Source organism: Benincasa hispida, chromosome 11, assembly GCF_009727055.1.
Source record: "Benincasa hispida cultivar B227 chromosome 11, ASM972705v1, whole genome shotgun sequence".
Lineage (NCBI taxonomy): Eukaryota > Viridiplantae > Streptophyta > Magnoliopsida > Cucurbitales > Cucurbitaceae > Benincasa > Benincasa hispida.
Genome location: NC_052359.1, coordinates 13,173,325 through 13,197,350, shown reverse-complemented (window position 1 = coordinate 13,197,350; position 24,026 = coordinate 13,173,325). Strand labels below are relative to the sequence as shown.

The following is a 24,026-nucleotide window of genomic DNA, read 5'->3' as shown; positions in this document are numbered from 1 at the left end:
TTTTTATTCATCTCCATGCTTTTTTCTTCTCTTAGTAGATGTTAACCTTTATATATTCCAAATGTTATTTTTCTTATTGTAATTATTTTCTTTTAATGAAGAAATCTAGATCATTTTAATATATTGGGTGACTAAAAAATGAGTAAAGAAGATCTATGTCTGGCAGACAGTTGAACTACACATACAATACTTACAAATAAAAAATATTTTTCCAAACTGACAATGCTAGAAGCAAAAGTCAATACAATATCAGTTCTACAAACCTAATTGAAGAGTTTGGAAAAGAAAATATTATTTTTTCTAGAGGAATAAAATTTACAATTGACAATGCATTATTCTCTAGTCAATCAAAGAGAAATCTACTTAGTTTTAAAGATATATATTGCAATGATTATCATATTGAGACTGATATTAAGAATAATTATGGAGTATCTTTATATCATATCTACTATCTCAAATGAAAAACGCATATTAGAAGAGTTGTCTGTTTTATCTTCTGAATTATATTACACTCATATACAAGTAATTGAAACATATGCAACAATGAACCTGAAGTTCATGAATCCAGACATATTTACAATTTGGCATGATGGATCAGGTAATCCAGGATCTATAATGATGAGAAGAATTATTGAGAATTCAAATGGACACCCATTGAAGAGTAAGAAGATTCTTCAATCTAATGAATTATCATGTGATGCTTGCTCTCAAGGAAAATTGATAATTAGACAATCACCAGCTAAAGCGGGGAATGAATCACCTGCATTTTAGAAACGAATTAATGATGATATATGTATACTTATTAACCCACCAGATGGACCATTTAGATATTTTATGGTATTATATGTTTCAGTTGTTGGGTTTTATGTCCTAAAACTCGTAGATAGTGAATGTAATCAAATGGCTGTCATTAATAAATAGTTATTTTTTTTTAATTAATAAGTGTTATTGATGTTTTATTTAATTTTGTCTTATTAACCCTAAAATCCAATAAACTAACATCCTAAGATGTCTTATGAGTCTTGAACTGTATGTTGAGACATATAGAGATCAATGTTTAAGATACAACCTGAAGGGTCTATAGTATAAAGATAAGGTTGGGTATCTTATCCTGATAATGGATATGGCCCACTTTATATTTAATACAAACGCAGTGATCCAACGCGTTCGTGTAGGAGATACGCGAGTGGGGGTATCTTGTGCAATAAGTTTGCACAAGACCAGATCGTAAAATAGTAAATCACTAGATGTAACTCTATTGACTAGTTAGGTTTCTATTTCAATAGGATGACCTAGACAACTTAGTCTCACTTCTGAGTATATTATGAACTCCTGTTCATGAGGGATTGTCCTTTGATTTGTATGGGTGAGAGTAGCCAGTTCGTCGACTCAATATGTCTACCATTTTTGGGATAAGACCGAGTGGGTAGCTGAGAACATAATCATACAAGATGGATTTCACTCCTTCCCCACTTTAGGGTAAGTAGATGAGTGTTCCTTTAAGTAGTGTCTACAGGATTTAAACAAAGGCCCTACCCTCTCACTAGCCCGAAAGGGGTTTCTGTTTAATGGTTAGACCATAAACAGGTTGTTCATTAGAGGAACAGTGGTACTTAAGGATGTAGAGGTAACCTAGGAGTAAAATGGTAATTTGACCCAGTTGGTGTTACGAACACTCATGAAGGACTAACCTTCTGTTATTGGTCTATATCCATGGACACAAAAGCATATATGTAGTGAGAAGAGTGCAGTTATGGGTCTTTAGTGGAGCGTACCCACAGTTAATGTATATTGATTAATTTAGTTAATGAGTTTAGCCAATTAATCTCACATTGTTGGAGCTTCTGATCTGCAGGTCCATTAGGTCCCCTTCCTTGCTTGTAAAGGGTATTAAGGTAATTTGTCATTGAATTGAAGTTGAAATGTTCAAATTCAGAATTGGGAATTTTTTTTATGTATGTTGATACATTTTAATATAAAGTTTAATTGTAGACTTAACTATTAATTTTGGATATGATTCAAAATTAATAAATGAGAAAACGAAATATTTGAAAGAAGTTTCATATTTCTCATAAAAAACACAAGGATCATCTAAGCATTCAAATTCACTAATTTTGGCATAATATATCTCAAAAAACTCAAAAAACCATATCAGTGCACCAGTTTCATATTTCTCATATAAAACACCTACCAAACCAAAATTAAACTGAATTGGCTTATTTGATGCTCTGATGCAAATTGTAGGATTGTATCAATTGTAGCGGAAATACAAGGATCGTCTAAGCATTCAAATTCACTAATTTTGGCATAATATAAAGCATGCTTCTGTAGAAAAAATGAGTTTCAAGACGTACCTCTTGTAGAACTTCTTCAAAGCTCCATCTCCAGCTGTTATCTTCTCCATATCTTGTTATAAACCACCTCAAGATCTTCTTCACTATTCTCTTGGTGCTCTAGATTGAGTTGTGGGACTCAAAACAAGCTTGAATCAAGGGATGAAGGAGAATAGCTTACTGCAGCAACCTTGTTGAAGAACCATTCTTCAAACCGAATAAAATTTTGTAGATTGCATGCCCGATTTGCACTCCAATCTTTTCATTATATTGCAGATCAACATGCAAAGAGAAGAACTGCATGAGTTGTAGCTCATGCTTGGAGAAAACAAGGCAAATATATTGCTTCATGTGTGAGCTAATTCAATGATGGATAGTGGAAAAAACCATTTTTCCATTTAAGTGTGTTTTAGTTTTCCAATTTTTCAATTTTATCTAAAAATCAAATTTTTATTTAAAAATCTATTTGATTTTTAAAAAAGAAAAAATAATTAATTTCATAAATTAATTATTAAATAAAACTTAATTAATTTAATGTCAAATATTAAATTAATTTTAACACATATCCATCTTTATATATTTAAATCATATTTAAATATATAAATTCTCTTATTCCGTTTAATTCTAATTTTAAATATAATTATCTTTCATATAATTACAAATTCCCTTAATTCTAATTTGAACATTTCAAATTAACTTATCACGTTATCCTAGAGCTAGTCTATTACGAGCTAGTAGGGGGACCTAGCGGACTTACAGATCATAGGCTCGAACGATCCGAGATTAATTGGCTAAATTCATTAGACCAAATTAATCTCCATTCGTTAACTAATGGGTCACTCCACTAAATCTCATAGTTGCACTCCCCTCACTGTAGATATATTATGTCCACATGATTTAACCATAATCAACAAGTCGACTCTTCACAAGTTGTTCATAATAAAAGCTGGGTCAAATATCTGTTTTACCCCCGAGAGTACGTCTTATTCCTCAAGTCCCTACTGATCCTTTAATGAACAACTAGTTTGTGATCCAATCACCAAACCAAACTCTTTCAGCCCAGTGAGAGGGTGAGACCCTTTGTTCAAGACCTAGATTCAGTACTTGAAAGAACAACCTTTCTCCTATCCCTAAATCGAGTAGGCGTGAACTTCGTCTTGCACCTTATGTCCCCAACTATCTATCTTGTCTTACCCCTGAAATGGGAGTCTTATTGAGCTGGCACTATTGAGCCAACCCTCAACTATGAAAATCTAAGGGCAATTCCGAATAAACAAGAGTTCATAGTTAGCTCAGGATTAAGATCCAGTTACCTAGGTCATCTAGGTGAAATAGTCAGTCTTAAACAGTAAACAACGTTATAAAGTAAAAGTGACTTATTTCTTGGTCCTGATCTTATACAAATTCATTGCATAGGACGCCCCCACTCCTCATGTCATAACATGTACGAATTAGGATCACATCGTTTGTAGCATTTTACAACTCTTTGTAACAACTACAGAGTAGGCCGCATCCAATGGTGTTACCAGAAGAAGGTACTCAACCTCATTCATGTACCATAGATCATTTTGACTATTTACTCGAACCCGATCCACTCTTATGTCTCCACATAAAGTTCAAGTATTCATACAATAGTCATGGGTCTTAGTTTATTGGATTTAGACTTTCATACAATTTATGAAATCAATAACAAGTATATTGATAATAGAAAATGTTTATCATCTTACAAACTACGAGTTTTTAGGACATAAAATCCAACACTCAAGTGGTGGTGTCCCTCTTGAAGAAGGAGACTCGCGTGGAGAAGGTGTTCTGTTTGTGGCTTGTATGAGAGGGAGTTCTTGATGAAAGGGTTCTTCAAAGGTAAGGGTTTCTGAATCCCTAAATATTTTCTTTAAAGCAGGCTATAATTCAAGAAAATGCATATCTTGTTCTTATTTATTGTAAAACTTATATTCAATGAAAAATAGAATTTGGGTCAATCTTTGCTTCCGCTCAAATGATCTTTTTTGAAAATTTCCTTCACTAAAGACGACAGCTGTACTTTTCGAACTATAGATATATTTCTATGTATTGGATATAACCAGTCAATAGTGTGATGACCCTTCACAAATTGCTCGTAAGTACAGCTAGACCAAAATTACCGTTTTGTTTCTGTAGTTATATCTAACTTTTTAAGTGCCATTAATCCTTCTAATGAACAATAAGTCATAGTCTAACTACTCTCGGGCCAAGAGAAGGTATGACACCACATTGTTCAAGCTCCAAAATCAGTCCTTAAGGGAGCAATTTATCTACTTACCCCGACATCGGAGAAGGAGTGAATTCTATCTTGTGTAGTTATGTTCCCAGCTCCCCAATCAGACGAATTCCAAAAATGGTAGGCTTATTAAGTTGACGATCTTGCCACTTTCACCCATATAAATCAAAGGACCGTCTTCATAGGTAGAAGTTCACAACTCACTCAAGATTCAGGTCATGTCACCTATGGTCATCCTGGTTGAATGTAAGTCTCAATTATGAACGGTGTTATATAATAAGACTAGTCATTTCGTGGTCCAGTCTTATACAAACTCCTTTGTATAGAATACTCTCACTCACATGTCTCCATATGGTTGATGGTATAAATACTTATGAAAAAATCCTTGACATGACTCGTGAGGAAGGTGAAATACCTAAAGATAATAATGAGATTTCAATCAACTATGTCATGACAAGAAAAAGATGAAACCGAACTATTATAGTTATTGACAACATTTTTGCGTATAATGTTGCTCTTGATATTATATCTGAAAGTGAGAATCTTGAACCAAAATCTGTTGAAGAATGTCGACATAGAAAAGATTGACTTTAGTGGAAAGAAAAAATCAAGACAAAATTAAACTCACTTTCGAAACGTCATGTTTTTAGACTTGTAGTCCGAACACCAGAAGGTTCAAACCTGTGGAATTCGAATGAGTATTTGTGAGGAAAAGAAATGAAAATAATGAGGTCACAAGATATAAAGCAAGACTAGTTGCACAGGTTTTTTCACAAAGACCTGACATTGATTATGAGGAGACGTATTCTTCGATTTTGGATGCAATTACATTAAGATATTTAATTGGTTTGACTATGTATGAAAATCTGGACATGCATCCTATGGATGTAGTCACAACATATTTATATGGATCTCTTGATAATGATATTTATATGAGAATTCTAGAAGGATTTATGGTACCTTAAATATATAAATCAAATTCCTAGGAATTGTATTCAATAAAGTTACAGAGATCGCTATATGCATTGAAACAATCAAGACAAATGTGGTACAATCGCCTGAGTGGATATTTATTGAAAAAATGATATTAAAACAATCCAATATGTCCATGTGTTTTTATAAATAAATCACAGTCAAGATTTGCTATTATAATTGTATATGTTGTTGACTTAATTATAATTGGGACTCCTAAAGAGCTTTCAAAGGCAATAGAATATCTTAAGAAAGTATTTGAGATGAAAGATCTCGGAAAAACAAAATTTTACCTTGGTTTGCAAATTGAGCATTTAGCAGATGAGATATATGTTCATCAGTCAACTTATACAAAAAAAGTTTTGAAAAGATTTTATATGGACAATGCTCATTCATTGAACATTCCAATGAAAGTTCGTTCACTAGATATAAAGAAAGATATATTACAACCTCGAGATGATAATGACGAACTTTTTAGTCCTGAAGTACCATATCTTAGTCTAATTAGTGCAATTATGTATTTTGTTAATACTACAAAATCAGAAATTGCATTTTCAGTAAATTTATTGGCAAGATATAGTTCTTCTCCAACAAAAAAACATTGGAACATAATTAAGCATATACTCTATTATTTTCGAGGAACGATTGATACGGGTTGTTTTATTTAAATAAATCGAATTTTGATCTAGTTGGTTATGTAGATTATGGATATTTATCTGATCCACACAAAGCAAGATCTTAAACAGGTTATCTAATCACATATAGAAGAACTGCTTGTTGGGGTTGATGCCCTAAATCTTGTAGGGTCCTGTAGTTTGTAAACATCTGTATGAACAAACGATTTGTGATTTATAATATGAGATATTTTATTCACATCAGTCTATAAAATATGAGATATTTTAGTTGCATTAACCACAAACTAATAAACTAAGATCCCTGATTATGTTGTAACTTAAGCACATATGTGAAGACATACAAGTGGATCTTGCCTTAAGTGATAACTTAAATGGTCTGTAGTATATAGATATATGAGGGAAATCTTATCCTAGTGACACTACGGATACGACCCGCTTTGTAGATATTACAAGTGTTGTAAAGTGCTACAAATGATCTGATCCTAGTCATTCGTGTGGAGACATGCGAGCGGAGGTATCCTATACAAAGGAGTTTGTATAAGACCGGACCACAAAATGTTTTGTCTCATTATAGAACGTCGTTCATGACAAAGACTTCCATTTCACTAAGATGACCATAGATAACATGATCTTAATCCTGAGTGAATTGAGAACTCCTGCCTAAAAGGGTGGTCTTTTGATTTGCATAGGTGTGAGTGGCCAAATTGCCGACTCAAACCTACCACTTTGGGGATTCGTCTGATTAGAAAGCTGGAAACTCGGCTACACAAGACGAAATTCACTCATTCCTCAAAGAAGAGGTAAGTAGATAAATTGCTCCCTTAAGGGCTGATTCCGGGGCTTGAACAATGTGGCACCACACCTTCTCATGGCTCAAGAAGTGTTCATTCAAAGTGGGACTATGATGTGTTGTTCACTAGAGGAATCAGTGGTACTTAAGGAGTTAGACGTAACTATAGGGACAAAACGGTAAATTGATCTAACTATACTTACGAGCGATTTGTGAAGGGTCATCGTACTGTTGATTGGTTATATCCAATGGACACAGAAATATATTTGTAGCGTGAAGAATGCAGCTGTCGGTCTTTAGTGGAGTGCCTGGCAGTTAACGGATGGTGGATATCATGATTAAAGAGTTTAGTAAGTTATTCACGTACCGTTGGAGCTTCAAGCTATAGATCCATAAAGTCCCCTTGGTAGCTCAAAGGATTCATGTTGAAAATCAGTTTTTGGGTTAGTTTGAAGTGTTCAAATTAACAAGAGTGAATTTGATTATATATGATATAATTAAATTGACTCAATTATATGTGATATAATTGATTTAATGTATTAGATATATTAATTGGAGAAATCAATATAAATATGACTTATATTAAATGCAATAAAGGAGAAAAAAAATCATGATTTAAATATTACATATGATGTGGTATTAAAACTATAGATTATAAATGTAATATGATAAATTAGTTATTATATTTATTTGTTAAAAAAACAATTATAAGATAATTGTTGATGGTTAATTTTTTCTCCTTTAATCGTTTAGAGTGCGAAGTTTTTTAATCAGTTTTGATAACCGATGGATAAAAATGAAAAACGTTTTCATTTTTTATTATGAAACTCATTTTGATCGGGTGAAGAAAATAGCTATACGATAGCCTTTTAGATAGTGAACGATCAAGCATCGAGGCATCGAGTTTGCTAGACGATAGTTCCTCGTTACCCAACGATCGAGTACCAAGCCTATACAATAGACTTTTTCATTCTCTCACTTACTCGATCGTTTAAACGATCGTTCAGTTCGTCCTTCCCTCTACCAAATCCCTATAGAGCCCACACCTCTTGGATTCTCACACTGAGAATACCAAGGTAGCCTCTTAGTAGTGTCGAGTTTTCTGTTCGAGGGTCGAGGATCGAGTCTTATTCGATTGTGTTTGAGGATCTGACAGTTCATGTTATTCACTGGTTATTCGTTGCGTTCTTGCAATTCATCGAGTTTGCTTGGATGTTGGACTGGTTTTGATCGAGGGAATACTCAAAGAATAGTTCTTCAAAGGTATGTCACTCGATTCCTTTTGTTTTTAACTTAAAATCATACTGTAATTTACTCGATGATGCATAACTATTCTTGTTTGATTGTAAATGTGTTGTTCTTGCACAATGGGTTTGGAACGATCTGCTTCTACTTAACGATTCTCTTGTTTAAGAGTTCCTTCACTGCTATATCGTGACAGTCAGTGAAATAAACCATAATGCCTATTTCCTTAAATCTTGCTAAAATTCTTGCAATTTACGAGGCTAGTCGAGAATGTGTATGGCTAAGATCAATAACTCAGCACATTCGTGGAACATATGGCTTGTCTCCTAGTAAAAATCTTCCAACGTTATTATACGAAGACAACACAACATGCATATCCTGAATCAAAAGAGGATATATTTGTTGGTTTAAAGAAACACACAGCGAAAGAAAATAGGATCATTAAGCATTCTAATTCCTCAATTTTGACATCAAATTAAGTATGTTCATAGGGTATCAAGAGGGTTTCATTACATACCTTTGAAGATCCTCTTCTTCAACGAGATTCAGCTACAATCTTCTCCAATTCTTGCTGTGAACCACCACTAGAGCTTCCCTACTATCCTCTAGGATTCTTAGATTGAGTTATAAGACTCAAAACAAACTTGAATTTAGGAAAATTGGAGGAGAGGTATATTGTTTCAACCCAACTGAAGAGTCCTTCTTCAACAGCAATTTCAAGAAATTTTCTACAACATTTGAATGCCCATTTCCACTTGAAATTGATTATTTTATATGTCTTTCATACAAATACTGAATTGCATGAAATCATTCTAGCTTCAACTTCAAATTTGAGCTAGAATGAGAGTGGAAAAGGACTAACCTACTTAAAATGAAAGTGGGCATTTTCATTTTCCTTTTATTTATTTTTTTCAATATTGAAACTTTTCCAAAATAAAATTTTACTTTTCAATTTTAATTCTTTTAATTAAAACTGAAATTTTATTAATTTTACAAAAAGTAATTCAATAATTAATTTTTTCAATAATTAATAATTAATTCTATTAATTTAATATATCAAAATATTAAATTAATTTGTCATCAATTCCATCACCAGAAATCCCTATTTATGAAATTAATATTTAAATCATATTTAAATATTAATCGATTCTTTAATTTCGTTTAATTCCAAAATTAAACATGTAATTATATCACATACAATTACTAATTCCCTTAATTCAAATCGGAACGTTTTAAATCAATTTATCACGCTATTCTAAGGCTTATTCCATTTGTGAGCTAGTAAGGGGACCTAATGAACCTACAGATCATGGGCTCCAACGATCTGAGATTAATTGACTAAACTCATTACACTGAATTAACCCTCATTTGTTAACAATCGGGTCACTCCATTAAAGCCCAGTAGTTGCACTCCCCTCACCGTAGATATATTGTGTCCACTCAACATAACCATAATTAGTAAGGTAACTCTTCACAAATTGTTTGTAATAACAGTTAGGTCAAAATGTTGTTTTACCCCTGAGATTACCTCATGTTCTTAAGTCCTACTGATCCTCTAATGAACCATTGGTTTGTGATCCGATCATCAAACTGAGTCCCTCTCGGGCCAATGAGAGGGTGGGGCCCCTTGTTCAAGACCTGGAGTCAGCACTTAAGGGAACAACTTCTCTACTCTCCTCGAAAGTGGGTAGGAGTGAATTCCATCTTGCACCCTGTGTCCCCAGCTATCTACTTGGTCTTACCCCTGAAATGGGAGGTTTCTTGAGCCGATGTTGTTGAGCCAACCCTCACTTATGCAAATCTAAGGATAATCTCGAATAAACAGGAGTTCATAGTTAGCTCAAAATTAAGGTTAAGTTACCTAGGTCATCGTTTTGAAATAGTTAGTTTTAAACAGTAAACAGCGTTATAAAGTAAGAGTGACTTTTTTCTTGGTCCAATCTTGTGCAAACTCATTGATAGGACGTCCTCACTCCTCATGTTAACACATGAATGAATCAGGATCACTTCGTTTGTAGCACTTTACAACTCCTTGTAACAACTTTAGAGTGGGTCGCATCTGATAGTGTTACCAGAATAAGACACCCAAACTTATTCATATACTATAGATCATTTTGATTATTTACTCGAACCTAATCCGCTCTTATGTCTCCACATAAAGTTCAAGTACTCATGCAATAGTCATAGATCTTTTAGTTTATGGGATTTATTTGTAAAATGAAATAAGCAATTCACAAATTCAATAACTTTATTGAATTTCAGAATAAGTTTATTGTTTTATAAACCACGAGTTTTAGGACATAAAACCCCACAATATTAAAGGCGATAGAACAAAGTATATTTCACCAAAGTTTTTCTACACTCATAATCTTGAAGAAAATGATAACATCATTGTACAACAAATTTGTTTGAAAGATAATACTTATTTACGAAGACATTGCCTACCGCAACCTTTGAAAAATTAGTGCACAATATTGGGATGCGGCGACTCAGAGATCTCAAGTGATGTTTTTGTAAGGGGAGTAAATATACTGTATTCTTTTTAAGAGTATTAGATTATATGAAATATGTACTATTTTTTCTTCACTAGGAATTTTTTTCCAATGGGTTTTTAAGGTTTTAACGAGACATATTTCATATATATAATGAGAATTTAAGGGGAGTATTATAAATATTATGACAATAGATGCTCATTAGATACTTATGCTTAGTATCCATTGACCATGTGTTATGCCCTCATTTTCTAAAGTGTTACCCATGTAGAAGAAAACTACCTAGATTGGATTGAATTCTTAACTTTTTATTAACATCTTTTTTTTTACTTAAAAATACTCATTTTAAGTACTTAGATATCCTAAATGTTTTATCTAAAAATACTTTGTGCGATTTTTAGCTAATTTCAAAATTCGGTAAAATAATTTTATTAAATAAAAAATTTCAATTATTTTATTTAGAAATCCTTTGATAAGCATTCAATTTTCGGTTTTGGAGATCAATCTTATAAGCCCTCTACCCATAAAAATTTATATGATGCTATCCACTTTCTATTAATGTTTTTTTAAAAAAAAAAAAAAAAACCCAAAAATTGATACTTAAAAAAATGTAATTTTGAAATTTTTGTTTGTTTCTAAAAGTTGACTAGAAGTTCAAATGCTTTTTTAAAGATAATTAAAAAATTGAGAGTAAATAAATATAAATTTCCAAATCAGAAGACTAAAACAAAATCATTATTGAACTCAAGGCTCATTTGAGATTGCTTTTGAAATCCTAAAAGCTATTTTAGGAGAATCTTAACCGCCTTGACTATTTGGTAAAACAACTTATTTATTAATCTACCCATAATCACTTTAAAATTGTTCTAACTTAGTATCTTTCCTTACTTACCTCAAATTTTCATTTCATTAATTTATTTTATCACATTTATTCTAAATTTTAATTGGTTCAAATTTTTATAACAATTTTTTTAAAAAAATATTTTATGAAATTTTCAATTAAACAAAAATGGTTGTAATTCAAATCATATATATCTTCAAATAATTATATAACTAAATTACACTAATTTAGTATTGGTATACCAAACACCTTAACTAATTTTTTCTAATTTAAAATTAAAATTTACCAAACACTCTATTACTTCTACCCACAACTAAATTTTTAGAAACACAGCTAACAACAATTATTTTAAGTCCTCTAGTATATGTAGACCACTTAAATTACACACAACTAAACTATCTCTTCTCGCTCTTAAGATTTATTTAGTAAATATTAGAATTTTAAAGTTAATTTGAATATTGTTTCAACATATACTCTCAATTTTTACTCCTTGTGTGTGTTGAACTCAAAAGAAGTCCGGGCGAATATAGTTATTTCAATGATAATTGACATATATTAATAAGGTTGGAAATTTTAATTCCCGACTCTATTTGTTGTACTTCAAAAAAAACCAAGCAATTATTGAAAGGTTAAATTATCAAAAACAAATCTTAGGTTGGTTTCAGTTATATATCACTAAACTTTGAAAAGTTTTCACTCAACCCTTAAAATTTGATTTTTTTTTTTTTTTCAAAACAACCCTTGAAGACTCTTGTCATTAAATTCATGGACGAAAAAGTTAATTTATGTTTATGTGGTTGTTCAAGTGAACAACTTTAAATACGTACAAAAAATAAATTTGAATAAGATTAGGACTAGTGAAAAAAATCATAAACAAAAGAATAAAAAATTAGAGTTGTGGAGTTGAAAGAAGGAAGAAGACAATAGATGTAGTCCACAAGGCACCATATATCTTTATTTTTTCCATGTTTCTATATAAAGTTAATGATAAAGTTTTATAAGCGTGACTTTAAAACAACGTTCCCATTCTAAGGGTTAAAATGAAAGTTTATAAAGTTTAGAGGGAATTGTAAAAAATAACTCTCTTTCAGTTTCATCTTTTACAACTAGTACATCTTTTAAAAACTCATTAAAATAGTTTTTCTCGGTGTTTCATTGTTGAGATCGACCATTGAGATTTGTATAAAATATTAGATTTTCAACTTATATCCAAACTATCAATTCTTTTGGCCTTTCTCAATAGAATCTTGACGAGGATGATAACCCAGATTAATTCACATAATTTTCTCAAATATTATGCAATTTTTCTAAATCTTATACCAACTCTAACATATTTTCAAAATTTTCTCATGTAATCTTTCCCAAATTTTATATAAAATCTTAGGTACGAATCTTAATCTTGCCTACAAATCTTAAGTCCAGTTTATGTTTACACGAATTTTCAAATTGATTTATCGATTATCTAAATGTATTTACCAATTATCTTAACAAATTTTTCGTAACAATTAATAGTGTGATTTTTAAAATAATTGTTAAATTTTAAAAAGATAAAAACGATAAAGTAAAATTGGAAAAATTATATGAATCTCAGTTTTCATGTTGGATGAGATCCCATTGAGAAAATAGAATTGATAATTTAGATATAAATTTAAAAAAATAACTTTCTATATAAGTATAAGTGGTTGATCTCGGCTAGAAAGAAAGACAAAAACTAGTTTAACAAAAAAAATTTAAAAAAAATGCTAATTATAAAATGTGAAACTTAGGGTTATTTTTGAGAATTTGCCAAGTTTAGGGTATAATATTTAAACCAACCTAAAAGTTGAGGCCATACTGGGAAGTATTGCTTTAACGGTATCGTTATCCTCTTTGGTCCTTGAAACTTGGAGGCAACGTTCTATCTTGTTGAATTCAGTTGCAATAGCAAAAGCAAGTAGTTAATGGAGCTCTTCACATCCAATTTCTCTTCAACCATTCTCAATCACTCTCCATGGCGGCCTTCTCTTTCTTCATCTCCTTCCTCAATTTCTGCTTCTTTCTCCAAAACCCCTTTGCTTCAATGCAACAATCTTCGCTTTCTTCCTCCCCCATTTCACCTTCTTCACCCTCTTCAAATCTCCCCGACTTCCCGCCGATTTTCTGCCTCGCCTTCTTCGCCTTCTTCCGTCGATCTTGGCCCTAACATCGACAAGCTTCCTGCGGACCTGGAGATTTCCGAGACCCAAGAACCCAATTCCAGAGTGAGTTCTGTTTATCTTCTTCTTGAAATTGGGGCTTGTTTGATTGGATCACTTCGATGGACTATTTCTATTTACGCTCATTCAGTTAATGTTCTGTTCAGGTTAGATTGAGTGTAGGAGTTCCACCAGCTGTTTGTGAGGATTGTCATAGCAGGGTAATAGCTGAGTTCATGAAGCAGGCCAAGGTACTAAGTTACTACTCATCTTGTTACATGTTACATACATTTCTTTGTATGCAACTTCCTCTGTCTTTTGTGCTCTTAATTGGCTAACAAATCTTCTGCATCTCTAAATTGCCGAGGCCTCTTTGGTAATCATTTTATTTTTTGTTTTTAGTTTTTGAAGATTAAGCTTATGAACATTAAAACCAAATGATTGCCAAACGACGCATATCATATTTATACTTTGGGCCTAAACTTGTCTATTTTTTTTTTTCCTTCTTCTTTTTGGATTCTATCTAAGAAGTTTTGTGCCAATGGAAATATTGGACTTGTATACTCGGAATCTTGTACATTATTAACCGATGTGGGACTTTACTCACACCTTTAATAATCCACTCCTCAGACAATGAACCCTTCTATATTAATTTTGCTAGCTTTGAGCCTAAGTCTATGCGAATTCACTTTTAGATTCTACTTAAAGATCTCATACCAAAGGAGATATTATTTTTAGTAATAATCTAGTATCATATCTACTTCCAACCATGGGATTTTCATCACAACCTTGACAGCTAGAAACAAGGTACCCAGTGCACATTGATACAAGCGTCCTTTCAAGTTGAGGGCTGAAGTTACACATTGTATGTAAATGCTGGAACTATATATCATATTATTATTAGAACAAAGTTGGGATATTTATGCATGTGTTGTTTGAGACTTTACTGTCATGTCCTACGTTTATTTTCTACAGCATCTCTTGCCCTCTACATGTAAACTGACAATCCATTCTCGAGTATCTTCCAATGTTAATAGCTATCTACTTTTTATTATTTCCTTTTCTTGACATTTTGAAGGACAATGACAATTGTATGTTCTGGTTTCTGTAAGCAGATCCCAGGATTTCGTCCTGGAAAGAAAGTTCCAGAAAGTATTCTTGTAAGCTATGTAGGAAAGAACCATGTTCAGAAAGCCGTTGTAGAATCAATTTTGAAGAGGACCCTTCCTCATGCCATGTCCTCAGTAAGTTAAAAGTGATGATTATTCACTCTCTCTTTATTATTATTATTATTTCTTTCTTTTCAACATATTTTATCGATGAAGAAGCATATGGAGCTGCAGCAATTGATCTAGGCTCACTTTGATTTAATAGTTGCTTGTAGCTTTGCTTCAAAAGTTTCCATTTTAAGCAGCTTCTGCCCTATACATCCAGAAAATTATCTGAACCATGAGTTTGGGCTGATTTTTGGAAGGGTGAAAAGGGTTTTGACCAATTAAAAGCATTTTTTAAAATTTCACGGTGTTTGGCTACACAATCGAAAGTTATTCTAAAATACTTAGAAAGTAAGTGTTTTTGGAGGAAGCACTCAAGTGCCAAATGTGTTTATGGAAGAAATGTTTCACTGAAAACATATTTTTTTCAAAGGTCATCCTAAACTCCCTTTGAGACGGATGCTAACCTACAATTAGTTTATACCAATTCATGGTTTTTCCTTCCTTAGTTGTTGATTCTAGTGAAATTTCTTATTTCCCCCTACAGATGATAAGGAACATCTGTTGCTAAATATGTTCGTGTTTCCTTGCATGTCCGTACGTAACAATAACTCTTTCCTAAGTACTTTTATTCATTTATTTATTTATTTATTATTATTATTATTATTATTATTTTTTTTTTGAGATGATTGGGAAGTTCTTAAACAAGATTGAAACTCCTCTTTGCACAATTTCTGAAATCATTGGTGCATCCATTGGTTCTCTTATAGCGTATACATGTGTTGTAGGTAGCAGGAAGGGCACTGAAAGACTCGGTTCGTATTGCCTCTAAATTTTCTGAATTGGAGCATACCTTTTCTTCTCAAGGCTCTCTCAGGTTTTCCGAATGTGCATCTTTTATATTCTTTTAAGATATAGGTGCATATTTCTGCTAATTCAGTTGCACTTGCACAAAGCTTACCTTTATCTTATTATTCTCTCAAGCTTTTCAATTACACCTTATGTCATAAACTTTTTCGCCTTGCTCAATGCTCACTTCTTTTCTGCTTTAAAGATTATAGTGCCCTACTGCACTGGTTATTTACCTTTCATTATTCTCTTCTATGGTTTGTGATAAAGAGAACATATATTCATGGGTTGAAGTGACTTTGTGATCCAGATATGACATTATTGTTGATGTTGCACCTGAAGTCAGATGGGTTCCCGAGAATGGATACAAAAACTTGAAGGTGGTTGTTGAAATAGACAGCGAAATAGATGCTCAAAAAACTTCCGAACAAGAATTAAAGCGCCGCCACAAGTCCCTTGGTACATTAAGAATTGTGACAGATAGAGGATTACAGGTGACTGTTGTAACCATTGTGGACCCTGTTCTGTTTATATTGGTTCTTTTTCTCTATATTTTTTTTTTCTCAAATGGAAATAGAGGTTACTCTTTAATCAAATTGTACAAATCTGAAGGAACCAAAACATTTCTATATCATATACCGCAAATTTGTAAGAAATTTAGTTGTCTACTTGCCGAGTAGGTTTTATTCATTCTGAGAAATAGTAGAAATGGACCAGAATTGAAGGGTATATGAAAATGTTTCACCATTGATTTTGACCTGTTGGTGATCTAGATTCTGTTGCGGGATTACTAGTGTCATAGAGTTTAAACTTTATCGACTTCTCATCAAATCATCGCAAAGTGAAAATTACACGCGAGTCTTTTCAGTATTGTGTGATAATTTAAACAAATCGACAAATGTGTGCAGATCGGTGATGTTGCAGTAATTGATATATCAGCAATAACAATTGGTCAAGACGAATCTAGTGGTCAAAAGATTCCATCGGCAGAGAGCAAAGGTTAGAATAAGCTACCAATCATGAACACTTTTGTTGAAGCATAATGATCAAGTCATGAGAATTCCTCTCATTTCCTTATTACCATTGCTAGGTTATCGTTTTGATACGGAAGACGGTGATAAAATCCTTCCTGGGTTTCTTGATTCATTAATTGGCATTCAACGAGGTGAAACAAAGTCATTTCCCCTTGTGTTTCCAGAATCATGGAAACAAGAAGATCTCCGTGGTGTTCATGCTCAATTTACAGTAAGCTTCTTATTCATTAGTTAACTGGGAGATTATAAACGATAACGGAGCATTTAGAAAAGAAATGCCATACTTTGTTTTTCTGACTTTTACTCTGGCCCTTGTTATATTTTATGCAAGGAATATCATGATTCAATATTGGATCATGGTTTGGTTCAAAAAATTGATACATTCATTCACATGGTCAAAGAATAAAGTTGAGTTAAACTAGTGAAAGAGTATATAGTTTGCTCTTACACGGGTCCACCCTGCCACTATGTCAATAGACTTTTAAACACTCACATACTTCATGTGTAGTTGGTCACTGTAACATGTAATATTTTCATTTTTCGTTTCTATTCTTCTTGACTTTAGGTTGAGTGCAAGGAACTATTCTACAGAGAATTACCTCAGTTGGATGACTCACTAGCTGATAAGCTTCTCCCCGGCTCTACAACCCTAGAACAGGTAACATAATGCTCTCATATCTCCAATCTAGCTCATATTTGGAATACAGAAAGCATTTTACTATCTGAAATAGCTTTACTGAAAAGATATGTTTGTATCTTATGCTTCAAATCTAAGGTCAAGGAAGCGTTGCTACAAAGATGCCTTGAAGTGGAGCAAACAGCTAGAGATCAAGCAACGGACAATGCACTTCTTGACCAGCTTTGCAAGGTATTTTACCATCTGAAATAGCTTTTCTAAGATTCATATGCTTATTTAGACCTTCGGGTAGTGAGTTTTGACAATGCAATATGTGTGTGTGTGTATCTATTGGTTGACTATGATCACAGAACTTGATTTCCTTATTAAACCAGTTCTTTAAAAAATTCTTTTGCTTCAAGTATCATTCTAACCTAAGAGATTCGACGATAACATTTGTGATCACTCTTAGCTGTTTCTGGACCCGAAGAAATTCTTTCAAGGGAATTGGATAAAAGACCAAGATTTAGTTCGTATGGAAAAAGATCAATAACATAAAAGAACTCTTCTTTTGTTCTGAAAATAAAGTTTTAGGTGCACAAACAAAATTCCAAAAACCATAGTCTCTGCAAACGAGTTTTTTATTAGTTGATGAAATCACGCTCTCCAAGTCGCCTCAACTGGATATAATTGTTAGAGATAATTATATTGTTTTATGCACTTTCCATGCTAGAGTTAACTGTGGGGAATTTGGCTTGGGAAAAATTAAGAATAAGTTGGAACCAAACTTTTCAGATGGTGGAAGTTGATATTCCTCAATCCATATTTGAGGAGCAAGGCAGGCAGCTATATGGAGCCAAACTATTGCAGATACAGGTCAGAACTTGAAATGGAAGGGCCTAAATCTAAAACTCTCCATTATTAATGACAATCTGTGCAATGTACCAATTCTCATATCTTTTGTTGTGGCACAGACAAACATGAAATTAAATGAACAGCAGTTGGCAACTCTATCTAGTCCAAAGGCTGTGAAGGAGTACCTTGAAAATCAGAAGGATAACATTACACACGTTATAAAACAGAATCTGGCCGTGGGAGATATATTTAAACGTGAAAATTTGCAGGTATTAATATTTGTATCTTACATTACATTTTTAAAGAATTGTGAATATAGTAAAATCTATCAATGATAGGCTGTTACTAGTGATATAGTCTAGACTCCGAGAGCTGAAGCTAAATTTTTCTACATCTATAATTTTTTTGCATTGTATTATATCTACTAATACTTTGAGTTTAATTGCTATATTTGCAACTGCCCCGATCAAAGAGAAAATGTTGATTTAACTATTAAACAAGATAGATATCATAAACCATCAAAATTATTAACTTCCTAGAGTAGCTTCCTAACCTGCTGCAATCAAAATAATATGCTCTAGTATTGTCCGAATGTTTCACCAAGATTTGCTTCCTCTGCAGGTGGCCACAGAGGAACTCATGAAAGAGGTGGAAAATTCTATTGCTGAATTTAAACGTAGTAGTCAAGAATATGACGAAGACCGGGTGCAGGAACAGGTCCGTATGACCACAAATAAAAACTTTTTCGATTTCGTTACGGTTTCCTGATTCATCAATTCGTTGAACCATGTCTTGCTCATTCTAACTTGAAAAGAATATGTTACAACTATTAGCTTCCTACAAGCTAATGTGAAAAATCTCATTTCACCTCATACCTCATACTCATTTAGGTACAAGACATACTAGAGGGAGCAAAAGTGCTAGAATGGCTGAGAGAGCATGCCGAGATCGAGTACATAACCAGATGATAATGAATAATTCGAGGGAGAGGAAAGGAGAACGAGATCGAATTTATCTGCTTGGACACTCGTGTATGAGTGTCGATGCACGGTCCGTGCCCTCATTTTCCACGTTGGCTCCATGAGTCACAGTTCCATAGTTTTGCAAGAGCTTTGCCAACTATTAAAATTTAACTTTCATTCGGTATGAGGTTTCGTCGATAAAAAAAAAGGCTTACATATTATTAAAGAGAGTTGAGATGTTGTAGATTTGTTATTATCCAAGACAGAGAGTATATAGTCAAATTTAAGGAACATGAATGTGAAAGTATGAATAGTTTTGTATATTTGAGCTTGATAATCATGGCTGAAAATTTGGTGTAATCTAGGTTTAAATTGAGTATCCTTTGATGTGTTTGTCTTAATGGTTGTATTTAAGGTGGGTTAGACTCTCTAAGCTAAGACCAACCTGTTTTGGGTGAGGGTTTGCCAAGCCTAACCTAGACATGCATGACAAACCTATGGGACCCACTTGAGAGTTTTGAATAATGAATGCTATTCAAACACTTATACTAAACCAACCATTATTTTTACCTCTTTTTCTTCTCTCTTTCTTTCTTATAAATCTTTTTTTTTTTATTAGGGGAAAAAAAATATTGAGCCTTTAACTTGTTGAGTTGTATCAATTTTAATACTAAACTTTCAGGTTCAGTAAATTGCACCTCAAATTTAGATGAGTGTTGCAATCTTAATCTTAAACTTGCTACGATTTTTTTAAACGGCCGTTTGAGATTGATTTTGAAGGGTATAAAAGTAATTTTGAAGTAATTTTAACTGTTTTAATAATTTGATAAAACTCATTGTGTATTCATTTTTAAAGAATAACTTTTTTATTTACTTAAGCAAAATCAACTAATTAGTAGCTTTTGATAATAGACTCTAAAAATCTGCTTCCACCATCAAACTTTTACATTTGCTAATATTCAACATTTTTTACGTTATAAATCATGGTTAGTTTTAATATTTTCTTATGTTAAATTAATTTTGTATCAATAAGTATGATTTTTGGAGTATGCAAAAGAAAAATTGGAAGAGCTCTATATAAAATATTGCACAATTATATAAGAAAATGATAAAAGTTATCCTCGTGTTGAGAGAAATAAGAATGCTAAAAAATTATTATTTCAATGAAAAATGAAGAACTATCAAATTCAATAATATCAATATATTCACATTCATAAATTTAAGATCAAGATATTTTATTTTACAAATTTGATGATAGTAAAATTTACCAAAGAAGTTTTATTTTCTTATTATAACTGAAATAACATTTGGTTGGATATTATTTATTATAATAATTGCTTCTCCTGATATTTTATTAAACTAAAGAAATAGTAATTAAAGTATTAAAAAAGTGTTCAAAATAATAATAGGTCTAGTTGAACAACAATTTAGTATTGATTTATCAAATACCGTAATTTTTTTTTTCATTTTCAAAATTGAAATATACTCAACTAATTTACTTAATTTAAAAGTTGATAATTCTAATAATACAGCTGACAGTAATTTTTTAAAAATCTACGGTAATCTCAAACTAAGCTTAAGAGCTCTTGTTCCAAATATTGTTTAAAAGAAAATTATGCTTTTAGTGAATTACAAAAGCTAGGTCATATAAAAATTGACAAAATTTTACCGAAAATGAATTAGATCTCAATTTTTGGGTTGAAATTTATGAATTTTAGCAAAATTATCCCAAGATTAACGTATACATTGGGGAAACTATTTTGTTTCTTACAAAACTTTATTTTATTGAGTGTTAAATGATTTAATTCACTCTTAATTGTGGTAATATATCATTTGGGCTTTTATTTTGTAATTGTGGTCAAAATTGTACTTTCTGAAATTGAACTCTACCGCATGTTCGGTTTGGTTTCAATATTTTTTTAAAACTTTTTTAATGCTTTTTCATAAATTCTAAATTATATTTGGTTCGATTCAATTCGGTCATACAATTTTTTTTAGTTTTTATTGATTTTTCATATTTTTAAATTATATATGTATTATTTTTAATATATTTATTAAAAAAAAAAAAAACTATTCGGTTCGGTTTCAAATCGGCTTCAACTTTGAAACCGAACCGAATCGCAATAATTCGGTTTGAAAATATATCAAACCATATTAATTCGGTTTTGGTTCGGTTAAGTATTCAATTCGATTTTAGCGGTTTCAATTAACACACCCCTAATTGTGGTTATTGTTGTGGGCCTTTCTTAACTTAGACACGTATTAAGATTTCTCCATCATCCCCCTATTTATTATTTTGAAAAAATTAGGTGTTCTCTTGTTATCTTGGTGTATTCCAAATATAGTCCAATAAAATACTACCATGTGACATTTTTATTTTTTAAAAAAATAACTTTTATTTATTTATTTATTTTTTGTGTGTGGCAAACAAGTGGGAAGCATATGGGTTAGACGCTACCTAGGCTGCATCTAACCATTGCCCTTATTATTTTTTTTCTTTTACCTCCGACTACGTGCATTGGTTAGTGGCAACCAACGGGGTTTTTATAGATGTCAAATAAACCCAAATGTAGAGGACAAAAGTGAGAAAGTAAGCTAGAACGAGAAGAATGGAAAATTTTCAAAAAAGAACTTGACAATGGTAACAAAAGTTATGAAGTTTTGTTTTGAAAAAGCCGATAAATTTTCATTTTTTTAAGAAAAAAATGTTTAGGTCATTCAACTTTATTTCGAACAAAAACATAAACGAAAATCAACAATCTCATTTCCCCCAATTTCTTCATCATTCTCCTCTTCAGATCCCACATTCTCTTTTCCTCTGTACCTAAGCCAATCCCCATACTGAAGGAAATGATTTTCTCTGTTTTTAATCTTATTATAAAACTCTGGGAATCGTTCATACTTCATCGGTATCCAATACACGTCGTTCGAATCACCTACATTGAGTTTGATTGTTAGATGATATATAATTAAATTTACCTTCACCCATTAGTTTAAACTTTTGGGTGGATTGATAATTTAAGATGGTATAAGAGTAGGGATTCATGGAGGTACTGTGCTCAAGTCCATGCAATATTATTTCCTCCTCTATTATTATTGATTTCCACGATATAAGAGGAGAATCGATATTTTCATTCAATCGGTAAAAAATTCATCAAAACCAAAAGAATATCATTAATTTGAATATAATATAAATAATAAATATTTGAACTTGTTAATAACTTTTCGAAAAATTGTTTTTATAATATTTTTTCAGAAATATCCATTGACATTAACAATTTAATAATATTTCTAGCAACATTGTCGTCATCAACATCGACATTTTAATTTTCGTTTTCATACTTTTAAAATTTTAGTTTTGGTACTTTTAATAAATCTTAAATTTAATCTCTCAAAATTCATTTTTATTGAAATTGGTTAAATAATAATAATAATTTTCATGTAAGAAAATATAATATTTGAATATGTTACTAAATTTATATTGAAAATGCTAATAGAAAATAAAAAGTGTTTTGGAAAAAGAAAACGATAAACAAATAGTGGAGACTAAATTTAAGATTTATAAAAAATATAGAGATTAAAAATTAGACATTTAAAAATACATGAACTAAACTTGAAGAAAGATCAAATTATAGGATTCAAATGTTATTATAAGTTATAATCTAATTTTTATTTTCCATAAATAGATAAACTATTTTGGTTAATGTGTTTTTATTGCACCCATATTTGGTATTTATGGAGGATGTATTTTAATTTGAAAAAGTATTTTAAATGACAAAATTGCTAAAAATATTTATACATAATGACAAAATATCACAATTTATCTGGACTACTATATGTATCATGATTGATTTCTTATTTGAATCGGGGTCGTTAATATCAGTTATTATTTGATTTTTCTTTTGTTAATATCATATTTTTAGTCTTTTTTTCCTTTTAGATTTTGTATAGTTATGTTATTTAATTGCACAATTTGGATTTATAATTTTATTAATATCAGATGATGCAAGCTTTAATTGGAAAATACATTGTAAATTTTGATTTTGTTATTCAGTTATAAATGAAGATTAAGTTAATCTTCTACATTTAAAAGTAGATTAAGAAAATGAACGAAATTGTTCTCTAAATCAACAGTCAGATGATTAACATGAAATTATGAAAAATAAACAAAAACGTAAAAGAATCAACAACATTGCCAACACGAGCATAACTCTAACATAAACTCGTATTATCGATTTTGTAGTCAGAAATTCGATACTCTCACCCATATATTGTTTAAAAAAATAAAATCACACCTTTAATAAAAAGACAAACATTGCTTTTGAATAATTTAGAATTAGTGTTTTTTTAGTACAGCAAGAGGTGGGAATTTGATCCATAAAATTCTTGATCGTTAAAATATCCATGTATCAATGTCAATCGAGCTAGGCTCACTTTAATCATTTTAAACTAATACCGTGTTGTAAGCAAAACTATCTAGTTTATGAAATCAGATTTTTTAAGAATTCTATTTTCAATTACATCATTCTGTTTTCCTTTTTGGTCTAATATATATTAAAAAAAACAGTGGATTTTGTTGATTGATTGACACAATCGAAAAAGAAAAAATCATATCATATACAATAGACCATGGAGGAATTATATTTTATATGCAATCGTCATAAAATACACTTAAAATTGAAGAGAAATAGCAAAATAACAATTAACAATTACAAGAAACAGGACACAAAGACGGATTAAAATAGAACCAATTC

General features: G+C 31.5%; 1 protein-coding gene across 1 annotated transcript; it reads left to right on the top strand.

Annotated features, from left to right (window-relative positions):
- Positions 1–13,393: 13,393 nt before the first annotated feature.
- Positions 13,394–19,651, top strand: LOC120089775 (trigger factor-like protein TIG, Chloroplastic). Its single transcript, XM_039047169.1, has 13 exons — positions 13,394–13,808; positions 13,910–13,993; positions 14,858–14,986; positions 15,745–15,833; positions 16,116–16,299; positions 16,714–16,804; positions 16,896–17,050; positions 17,405–17,497; positions 17,615–17,707; positions 18,251–18,331; positions 18,430–18,579; positions 18,932–19,027; positions 19,201–19,651. Exons 1-13 carry the CDS (start codon positions 13,509–13,511, stop codon positions 19,276–19,278), a joined length of 1,623 nt encoding a protein of 540 aa, XP_038903097.1. The 5' UTR covers positions 13,394–13,508; the 3' UTR covers positions 19,279–19,651.
- The last annotated feature ends 4,375 nt before the right edge of the window (positions 19,652–24,026 follow it).

What these genes read in the sequence shown, in the direction of transcription:
- LOC120089775 (XM_039047169.1), top strand. Translation starts at nt 13,509, where the DNA reads ATGGAGCTCTTCACATCCAATTTCTCTTCAACCATTCTCAATCACTCT. An exon ending in TTCCTCATGCCATGTCCTCA is followed by an intron (nt 14,987 to 15,744) that starts GTAAGTTAAAAG and finishes CATGTGTTGTAG; the next exon opens with GTAGCAGGAAGGGCACTGAA. An exon ending in GCTCTACAACCCTAGAACAG is followed by an intron (nt 17,498 to 17,614) that starts GTAACATAATGC and finishes TTCAAATCTAAG; the next exon opens with GTCAAGGAAGCGTTGCTACA.